At 35.4% G+C, this 11393-nt stretch overlaps 1 protein-coding gene across 1 annotated transcript in view; it reads right to left on the bottom strand.

Annotated features, from left to right (window-relative positions):
• Window positions 1-786: 786 nt before the first annotated feature.
• The window catches only part of Wnt16 (wingless-type MMTV integration site family, member 16), an 11949-nt gene continuing 1342 nt past the window's right edge, over window positions 787-11393 (bottom strand). The window contains exons 3-4 of the mRNA XM_005402314.2: window positions 9846-10132; window positions 787-3040 (exon numbers count right to left, since the gene is read on the bottom strand). Of these exons, the coding sequence (XP_005402371.1) occupies window positions 2576-3040; window positions 9846-10132 (752 nt within the window). The 3' untranslated portion in view covers window positions 787-2575. The remainder of the gene's footprint in view (window positions 3041-9845; window positions 10133-11393) is intronic.

Below are 11393 nucleotides of genomic sequence, written 5' to 3'. Positions count from 1 at the left end.
CCAGAAATGAGCCTCTGTCTTTCATTGAATGAAACCTGTATTTCTTTAGAATGAGTGATAGAATGTGAAGTCTGGAATTGTGGCAGTCACGTTGTTAGGAAAAGCAGAGAACCTGGAGTCACTAGGGATGAGTGGGGGGTGGCAGGAGGGTGGTAGATGGGGTACAGCATGTTGTGGAGCCTAAGGCGAAGGCCAGGCTGATGCCAAAAGTCAGTCTAAAGTGGAGACACTTTGGGACTAAGGAACTAAGGAAAATTCAAAAATTTTCAGTTATGGAGTATATTTCTTTGAAATTTAAACAAATCTGGATTGGGTTTTCTGTTACTTGCAGGATAAAAACCCTAATTCTGGCAAATAGCATAGAGTAGACAGAAACTTTGGCCCAAGAATTGTGTCTTTAGGAGGGCCATGGTGTTACCCTGTGATGATGGGAGTGAAGGGACTGGGCCCATGCCAGGTCATTAGTAAGATAGGGAAGAAACTCAAGGTTGACTTCTATAGTGATGCCAAGAAGGAGAAAGAAAGGAACCAAAGACACAGCTGGACAGTTACGGTAGGAGGACCTCTTGATCAGCATATAAAAAGAGCACGAGTTAACATGGAAAAGAAATAGCTGCATAGTAATCAGATATTTATAAAATAGAGGCTGCCTGCTTCTCACAGTCAGTACAGATAATTATGAAGAGGTTTTTAGTCACTAATGGTCATTACAATTTTCCTCTTTTAAAAAGTGTGCTTATTTTCCATAAAGATACAATTATCACCTTTGCAAAAAGGGCAAGAGAATAAGTTTTTTCATGTTACTTTATTCAGCATATACTAAAGAGTGTAATAACACTTTAAATAAGTACTACTATATTTGTTCCCCAGCCTTTTCTAAGTCTCTCATTTAGTAAGTAGTAACTAACTTTAATTTTAAGGATCACAGTTAAATGTTCAGTCTTGATTTTAATATTAGAAATGAGACATTGTCAATTTTGGTTTCTTTTTTCATAAATTGGTAAATAAAACTAAAAGAAAATAGACTAAGACCTTTGGGGTGGGGAAATATTCATCTTATTAAGAAAAAGAATATCCTTTCTTTGTCCATGTTGAACATAAAAATTGATTTTTCTATATAATACTGAAATATTTAATAATCCATAAAACACAGGCATTTACATTAAAATACAACCTTAAATACAGCCCTGTAATTTTAACCAGGACTGTGCAAAATATAGTGAACATACATGCATGAATATTAAAGCAAGTAAGACCACTCCACATTCAAATGGAAATGCAGCATTACAGACAATATAATAAATATCCAGAATATCAAATCCACAGATTGATCACTAATCTGATTTAAATTCTTTTTCCAGTTAGGACTTTTGCTATATAATTTATTATAATAACCTTATGAGTTAAGAAAACTAATGTGAAAAAAGAATTCAATTAATCTGGCTACCGAAATAACACACTTCTCAGTATCTTACAACACATTTTAATCTATAACATATAAAACTGTCATTTTGGCAAGAAATACACATCCATATAGCAAACTGCTCAATTACCTACCTTTTTTTCATTGTTAAGGAAGTTGGAGTTAATCATGAAAAGAAAAAGAGGCTAATCTTATTGCCTTAGCTTTTGGGCTTTGGCAATAAATGTCCTAAATTATAATATATGACATATAACTTAAATACTGCACTTATAAAATATAAATATTTTTAGCAAAATATTATACAAAATACTGTTTTTACACATTTAAAGGATGTTTTCTTTACAATGTATGAGAGGCCTTTATATTTTTACCTCACGTTTCCCACGTTTTCAGGGTCTCCCTCCCCTCATACCTTAGGGCTGAATTTTTTAACAGTGAACACTGGTCTAAAATAAAAATATGTACCCAAAGTTGCTGTATACATTATGGAGGTTTTTCTAGGAAAGTCCTACTGGTTAGAAGGTACTTAAAATCCAATTCATTTTAGTTTCTACTTTTTGATTCTTTTTTGTCACCACACAGCTCTACTGCTACGTTTTAGGGATATTGTATCAATTAGAAAGGTTCTTTTCAATCGTTCTTTTGGTGTGCATGAAAGGGCAGGCACTCACCACTTCAATTAACTTTTCAACATCTGCCCATGCACAAACCCGTTGTGAAATTTTTTCAATTAAAATACTGAGAATAAATGAGATTCATGTTTATGTTCTTTGCTCCTGTAAGAGGCATCTAAAAATGAGTAATGTTCGCCCACCATTATTGATCTCCATAACTGAGGTCCATAGTTGAGGATCTTATCCTGAGTATGCACCAACTGTTCCTTAGCAAATGGATTTACCTTCCTTATATGTCAACCTGTATCCTCCAAAGCATCCAAAGATGAATAGAAACTTTTCAACTTTAAAATCCCAGTAAGTCTGCAGGATTGATGGTGATTAGATGTTACTCAGGCAAAGGAAATTCCAAATAGGCCAAAGATCTGGAAATTCCAATACAGAAGTCAGCTTCCCCAATCTTGGGAGTAAGAGGCATCCTTTGGTTTGTAATCCCACCATGTTGCTGAGGAGTATTGCTCCAGGCTGGATGGAGTGGTTACTTACAAGTGTGAACGTCTGTCATGCTTTCACACCTCCTGCAGCGGACATAGCAGCACCAGATAAACTTACACTCACACCTCTCCACATGCCTGACCACATGGGTGTTGTAGCCTCGGCCGCAGCAGAGGAGGTTGCAGCCGTCCGCACCTTCTGATGTACGGTTGCATTCCCTGCCTTGTGTCCCCGGGATTCCCAGTTTTTTATCCTCCACACAGTAGTTGGGAGACTTGTTAATATAGAGCAGGTCATCCTTGCGGATCGGTATTTTCCTCTGATCTTTTTCTTTCCTTCGCATCTTTCTCTTTATTTTGTCTGATATCTGGATGCTATTTTCATATTTATCTTTTAACAAATGGCCAATCTTTTCAAAAGAAGACATGGTTTTCCAGCATGTTTTCACAGCACAGGAGCCAGAAACTCCATGGCAGCGGCAGTCTACTGACATCAACTTGGCGACAGCCTGAAACCAACAGTGATTATGTTCAAATGCCATCCATTAGTGTCTCGCTCAACAACAGAAGCACAACCAGCCTAATCACGTGACTCTATCTGTGTCTATTGTACAAAAATGACGGTTTTACACATGAAGAATCTTTAATAAGACTGTGTAAGGTTCAAATGTTTTGTCCTTTAGTTCTGTCCAAATGTCTTGACGTTGAACAGCAAACCTTTCTGAACTACACTGAAAGCATTAGTAGACCAGGGTATCATTTTTACCAGAGAATATCTGTGATACCGGAGGGAAACTACTCATTTCCAATACCCTACTCTATTTGGGATGTAAGAGGATGCTCATGCCTGCCAGTGATTTCTGATACAATTCAACACCTTGCTACTCAAAGTATCATTCAAAAATCAACAGCTCCTGCATGACTTTTGAGAAATACACTCAAGCCCCACTTCAGACCTATAGAATCAGAAGCTGCATTTTAACAAGATTGCCCAGGTGATTCTTATCCATATTCAAATTTTAGAAGCTCTGATATAGCTGATATAACTCTTATGCTCTAGTACATAGAAACTTCCCTGAAACTTTACAAGCAACCAATGCTGAAACCCTTGAGATTTTGGCTTAACTGATTAAAGTGAACTGCTCAGATAATTTTAATGATGTCCAGTAATGACACTGAAATGATGCAATTAAGAGATCTTAGGTTTGATCACAATAAAAGTTACCTTCACAAGAACTGGGGGAAGGGAGGACAGGCTCCCCCATCATGGATCATATGGAAAACACTGACTAATCAAGTTAGACAGCTCAAAATGAGGAGAGAAAGAAATAGATTTCAAAAGTTTCCAGGCTCTAACCTCTTACATACCAAGCTAGCCAACATAGCTTTCTTTAGTCCCCAGACGGTGGCCGAACAGAATAATAAATCATCAGGACTAGCTGTAGTGTTGATATTCTGTCAGCATACTAGGTAAAATGAAAAATAGATCCATCTATGCAGTAACTTGGAAATTATGTATATAATCTCACCAAAAAAGGAAAACCTCACAGTTTAAATTCTACTTAAAATTCTTATCAAAACTATAAAATGGCAAGTGTCTATACTTTGCTATTTTGTACCAAATCCAACAGTGACACGTTTATGGAATTACATTTCCTAACAAATCAACAAAATTTTCTGAGCTATCTTAATGACCCTGAATATTGCAAACAATTAAGATTTATTTGCATCCTTAAATGAAAGCATATGGTATTGATTTGTACAAGGTTTAATACTTCTTACTAGTGTTTAAAACAATAAAATAATAATTGCACTCTGTTCTTTATAGACCACAGCACATATGCTCTTTTTGAATTCACAAAACAGAGAAGCTAATAAGCATATCAATTTGTTATTAACCCAGAGTAAAATGTACACTACGGTGAGTAACAGCAATTCATAAATGATGGCTCACAGGCTTATTTCATTTAATTTATGGTTTCTGATATTCAGAAAGCCATTAATTCTGTAAGATGCCCTGGGCAAATACATGTTGAAATTAAGTCATCTGCCTACCTTTGTCCAGATTTTAAGTACTTGATGTATATGAGCAAGAGAGCTCAGTCAATGCTAGGTAGTAACAAAATAAATTGTCTAAGAAGGCTAAAAATTTGAGAATGTGTGTTTGTGTGTTTAAACCTGATCAAGGTTCCTTACAGTCATTACTTAGGAATTTAAAGCTCCCATTTTTCTACGGATCACGGGTGAGGAGCAGACTTCTTTTCTTAACCTTTTAAGACATCATGTAAGGGGCTGCCCATTTGCAAGGCCTCAAGGACAGAGTAGGTGCTCATCAAATACTGATTGAGTAATGGGTCCCACTCACTACAGCAGTTTTAACTCATCCCCTCTTGGTAACCTGATCTGAAGAAAGTATTAAAATCACCTTTGTAAACAAGAGTCACTGTGGGAGGGAGAATGGCACAGGGAGCGTTTGAGCCATGAAAGCTCTCCTCCAGTTTTGCCATCTTTGCCTTGTCCACAACAATATTAGTCCACAAAAGTGATAGATTGCTTCACATGTTCAAATTCAAGTTCATCACTGGCTGAATTTGTATCTCAATTTTAGGAAAAATATTCTACTCTAGAAAACCAGTTCTTTTAAATATCTAGAATATATAATTCCAGTGACATTTTAAAAAATGTTTAACTTTCAAATTATATGTGGCCTTGATAATAGGTTTAGGAAAAGAAACTCAATTTTTTTTTTTAATTTTAAAGAGAGTAATAAATGAGAAACAAACAAACAAAGGAAATAGAACAGTAGCAGCATACCGGTATCAAGAACATAAACAAATCAGAGCAAGAACATTCAAAGTGATGCAGGGGCTAATGACAAAATAATACAAATCAACAATGGTTGTTACATTACATTTTGCTATCCTCAACTACACTGCTCAGATTACCAGATATAAGAATAAAAGATTGCTCAAACCATTAAAGGGAATAAGAAAATAATTATTTGATAAAACATTAGAGATAATACAGAGTTTCACTAGACAAGCTGGTAGGAGTTCACCACTGTAATTCCATTGCATGTTGTTACCTTCAAATCAGTTGCTCAGATTACCAGACACAAGCATGCAAAGTTGATCAGAACATAAAAAATTGTGAGCATTAACTTCATTTCCATACACCATCAGACATCAGCAGTACAGTCATCGCAGCTATTCATATATATATTTATATTTTGCCTTCCTTCTTTTTTTTTCTCCTTTCCCTCATCCCAGTTGTTTCTTCTTTTGAGCAATTTCTTTCCCTTTCCTATCATCTATTGTACATTTTGAAGGAAGCTCTATTTTGAACATCTATATTCCATGCATTATTTTTCTATCCTAGACTCTTCATATATAAACAAACTTAAAGGAAAATCCCAATAATTTGGCATCCAGTTGGAATGACTATACCCTCTCTAACACTGCAAAGGTAGAACTTGGCTGAATTAAAGCAATATAATGACCACTCAGAATTTTATGAAATGCAGTTTGAGGTCTGTCTCTCTCACACACACACACAGATACACACACACAGAATTTATAGAATTATGTTTGTGTTTGTTAGTATGTTTTCGTTCTTTTATCTTTAAAATAGTATTTAGTTTTTCTCAGAGCTCATTTTCATAATTTATTACAAAAATTTTCATAAGTTATTTTACTTGATTTAAGAAGAAGCACCTTGCACCGAGTAGGTTGTTAATGAACAGGTACTTAGCTATGATTCCAGTTCTACAGAGAAATATACAATGTGGTTAAAACACTTGTCTTACATATGTTGGTGATATATGATATAAGGTCTTCATATGCAACAAGATATTTTAGTAGAATAGAATGAAATGAAAGTGGAAAATGTAAGTATATTCCAGGAAATCACAGGAATGCTCACAAAAAACCCACCAAGAAATATCTCCTGTATCTTTTCTGCTAGGACCTTTAATTAATGTTAAATAGTTGTTTTGAGCTGCAGTGGTAGTTCTGTCATTTTCTAGTAACAAAAAGTAAGAGATACAGCAGGCGAAAGAGTTGCATGTGGTTATGAGAAAATTCCTTTCTCTACTCTAGTTGAGTTGTTAAGGTTTATAACCATATTAACAGAGGAATGTTTTGTTAACTATTGCAAACAGATGTGCACATTTTGGTGGAACATTTTTAAACTATAGGAGAGCAATTAGGAAAGAGGGTGTCATTTTAATCTACTGGAATCCCCACATACATTTGGTTTGATAAATTTCTAATAAAGCAGTTTAAGGACTGATGGACACTGTAATCTTAACTCAAAGGTAACGCAACAGGAGGAGGTTGTTTCCCAGCGTATTGCTTTATCCTGACTTTACAGGAATGGCCAAAAAAACATTGCAGAACATTTTGTGACTAACATTTCATTTTGTTAACAATCCGATGAACTGTTCGAGATTGTATGAAAACTGCAGTACAAGGTCGGATGTAAACTGCAGTACAAGGTCGGATGTACGTAGCATTCCTATTTCTCTGACCCATTTTGTCCCTTTCTGCCCAAAAATACTGCACATTTGAACCTGCTAAAGAGCAAAAACACTTATGTGTTGTTCAAGCACTTATAAATATTCTTGAAACAGGTCAATGAATTTGGGGGCTGGCCATTCCCACTTTGTTGAGTTACTCATCATAAAACAAATTATGGGGTAGGGAAACTTAAAAGTTTATGAGGTGGACATGGAAATATTTTAAGCACACCAAAAGAAATATCCATAAATATTCCAAGTCACATTATTCCCAGAAGTTCTGCCCCTGGAAGACAGCACATCATTCTCTTAGCCAATCACCATCTAGCTACATTATTCTTGGAGTCATAACTTTAGGAATAGTGTCAGAAACCAAGTGGGAATCAGAGTATTTAAGGTCAGTGGTTAGAAAATCATCTATCCTGCTCACAGCACTACTAAGCGCCAGTACCCACAATTCTCTGAACACGTTCCTACATTTTGAGTTTCGGATTTTGAAACTAGAAAAAGCAACTCAATTGAATGCAGACCTTGAACTTTACTCACACAAATCTGCATAAAAGATTACAATTCTAATAGGCAAATATTAAAAATTGAGTTGCTTGTACTTTCATGTTAGATAATAACCTAGAAATCTGCTTTTGGGTTTAGTTTGGGTTTGTTTGCTTTACCACCAACGGAAAGAAAAATACAAAGAATGTTTTGAGTTATAATATTTCATGAGAAAGGAACAACAAAACCCCAAAACAGTTCTCTCCAAATAACTAGGTAAATATTTTAAAGTATTTTAAGATTTCACCTAGAACAATATAAGAAAAAAAAAATTCAATAGGAAAAGCTTGAAGTTTACACAAAATGTGTGCATGTATGTAAAGGTTGAATTATTTCTGCTCAGGCTGAGTAACAGTAAAATTTTACTTAATATGAGGAAGTGTTTCTGCTAAGAAAGAGTGGATTAAAATTGATGTTGAATAGTTGTATGTTTTTAATAAAATCAGAATATAAACAATATTTCAAGATCAACATTAACAGTTACAGAGGCAAATAGTGCCAGCTACTTTGAAAACGCACACAAGATGAAACAAGCACCTAACAGGTGCTTAATGTTACTAACAAAGACAGATTTTACAGTGCTTTAGTTTTTTTCATAAGTTTAGAGACAGCTCTCTATAAGAATACTAATTATAGCATGAGCTTCTGAGTATTGATTTACTGATTATAATTTTTTTCATCACTACAAAATTATTTCCAAGATAGCTAAAGGTTTATCTTGATAATAAACATTTAATCATCTTTTTGTAAAATATATTAATTTGATATATCTTGATTTTTTTCTAGTTTTTTACTAGTTTAAAAAAAGCATGTTAATTACGTTTAAATTTTTAGATTAATACTTTAGGAATTATAAATATTCCTTTACTAGATAATATTTAAACTGACACAGTAGCTCATTCGTTTGCAATATAAAATTTTAAGGCAAAGAGACATGCATAATTTCAGTGTTAGGCAAGACTTAGATCAAATGTCTTTTAAAATTTCTAAACAAAAAATACAGAAAGTTTTTATATCTATTTACTGATTTTCCTGCTTGCATTTCCAATTGAACATTCCAATTACATTGGAAATTTAAATTTGATTTTGAAAAGCTACAGTGATACTTTTTCTGAGTTTTCTGTTTTGTATTTTAAGTGAGTGGAGTGAAGTAAAGAAAATTGGCTGGAACTCACAACTCTTCTAAATGGGTCCCATTTATTCATTTGCCACAAATGTAAAACAAATGCAACGTATATTCTAAGTAGTCCTAAGAGATACTGCAACTTGTTTTAATTTACTTCAGGGAAATGTGGCAGACTGCGATGACCACTCTGGGACCTTATAAAAGGTTATCAGACATTTACAATAATATACAGTATGTGCTAATACTCCTGTCCTAAAAGGTTTATGATGGCATAGAAAATATGTAGCCATTAAATAAGTTATAATTTTTAAGGAATGTCCATATAAATTGTCAACTAACTCAACTGTATTGCAGAATTCAAACTTTATTATTATTCAGTAATATAAATATATAAAAGTTAAGCTACACATATACTCCATTTTAGGAAAACAGAAAGTAAGAATTCATAAAAGACATTAACTGAGTGACATTTCTTCAGATTTGCCCTCAATTTTTTTAAGATAGCTATATTTTAAAATATCCATCCATACATTTACTATAATTATAGTTTCTTTACATGTATGAGTATTCTACAAAAATTTTTAAATAAACCTGCACTGCTTTACAACTATTTCCCTTTAAAAATACTTTGCTTTACAAAAAAATATTACCTAGTGGTTGTGTTTTCTCTGAGTATTTACTAAAGAGAATAAGGACAAAACGGACATCATGTTTAGGAACAGTTAACCACTAAAAACTGGATTTTGACAGTGTAATCAAAATTCAAATTTGGGGAAATCACAGTTGATTCAGTCTCACTAAAAAGGCAGATATGCTAAATTCTATTTTGGCTTGCCCCTAACCAGCTAAAGGAGTGGAACCAATATTATGACAGGCACTTAGACGTATCTTATTTTATAATTAATGTTTTAGATATATAAAACACACAACCATTATAGGTTCTATTACACGATTCAACTCACATTAGATGTAGAACTTTAAGCCAATGAGGTCAGTACACAGGAAAGAATACCTATGCTGCCAGCATTTACTTTTAAATAATGTGTATGGATTTATCCAGAGGTGTAGCCTTAGCATTATTTACCTAAGGCACTGGATTTTTATTTGGTCTAATACATACCTGCCTTCCAGCTTCATTATTATGTAGGTTCACCGCTAACAGTACTTTGCTATCTTTTTCTGTGGTGTTTTTGATGGGCAAATCCAGGAACTTTCTGCTGAACCACATGCCATACTGGACATCATCGGAGCAGCCCCCCCAGTGCCAGCCTTCACTTGTGGAGCCGCCATTCTGCAAGGTGGTGTCACAGGAGCATTCTGTCATGTTGCCTGCACTGCACGACCTGGTCACCGAGTGTACCAGGCCTGCAGCCATCACAGCATAAATAAACGCTGTCTCCTTGGTGCCTAGAATAACACATAAATTGCTAAATTAGACAACCATGCCACTTTCTGTGTACGTTCAGAGCAAAACTCTTTCAAGGCAAGCAATTTTTCAATAGCCGAATGTTTTGATGAGTACATATACAGGAAGATCTTTTATTGTTCTCGTCTTTTAAAAAGCAATATTCATTTTCAGTATTCCACTTAAAGAGTTTGTTTTTCATACATTGTCTTTATATCTTAAAACCATCTTTTAAAAATTTAAAATAAAATTTAAAAAGTTCAAAACCTAGCTTAGTGTTTAATAATAATAGCTCAATACTATGTGTTGAATTTTACATCTTTTACATGGGTACAGTAAGTAGTAGTAAAACACCTAAATGAAACTAGATTACTTTTCCTTTTAAATTTAAAACTTCACAGGCTGAATTTTTGGTATGATTTTTGTTTGCATAAATCATATTTATCAGTACGTAAATTAAAATTATGCAAGATCAAGCTAATTTATAGAGAAATGTTAGTTTACTTTTACATTAAAGAGTAGACTTCTTTTTAGAAAAAACACTATTAATAACAACCACTGATCGTAATAAGAAGCTCTGAACATTTTATATAACACTAGTTAATCCTTTCGCAGTCTTAAAGGTAAGAATTAAAATGTCACTATCAAAAAAAACTCATTGAAAAGTATCTTTTATTGAAATAGTTGTATTTAGCACTCCTGTAGTAGAGTTTGAGCTAAAAATCTTTAAAAATTAAAGTTCAACTAAAATATTAATAAAATAGACCAGAAAGGATTCAGCAGGCAACTATTCTTTTTTTCCTTTCCAGATGTTTAGATTGGAGTAGAGACAGTTTCGTGTCCGTTGTCCAGTAAACGCTTTGAACAGCGAAAGCTTCTGGGTTTCAGCAGCTGTGGGGAGCGCATCTGCCCCTCTTTCTCCTCTCTCCGACCGGCCGGGCGCCCCGGAAGCCGCGCGGGAGCGGGCGGGGCAGGGGCTCTGGCGACCCGCGAGGGCCCGCGGGCGGCGGGGTCGAGGTGCAGCGAGAACGGAAAGGACCTTGGAAGCGGCAGCGCATCTGCCAGAGCCCGGCCGACAAGGCTTGGACTCTGCCGCGATTTCTGGAGCAGCCCTGACCCCGCAGCCTCTGCCGGGTCCCTGCGCACGTGGGACCAGGACTTCGCTTTTCACCCCGCAGCTCCTGCGCGGGGGCGCAGCGAGGGACGCGAGAGCGGGCGCGCGGAGGGGCAGTCAGCCCTCCGGCCCGGGCAGAGCCTCGCGGA

This window comes from Chinchilla lanigera, unplaced genomic scaffold, assembly GCF_000276665.1.
Source record: "Chinchilla lanigera isolate Chin_1 unplaced genomic scaffold, ChiLan1.0 scaffold00078, whole genome shotgun sequence".
Lineage (NCBI taxonomy): Eukaryota > Metazoa > Chordata > Mammalia > Rodentia > Chinchillidae > Chinchilla > Chinchilla lanigera.
This window is presented reverse-complemented; position numbering and strand designations above follow the sequence as displayed.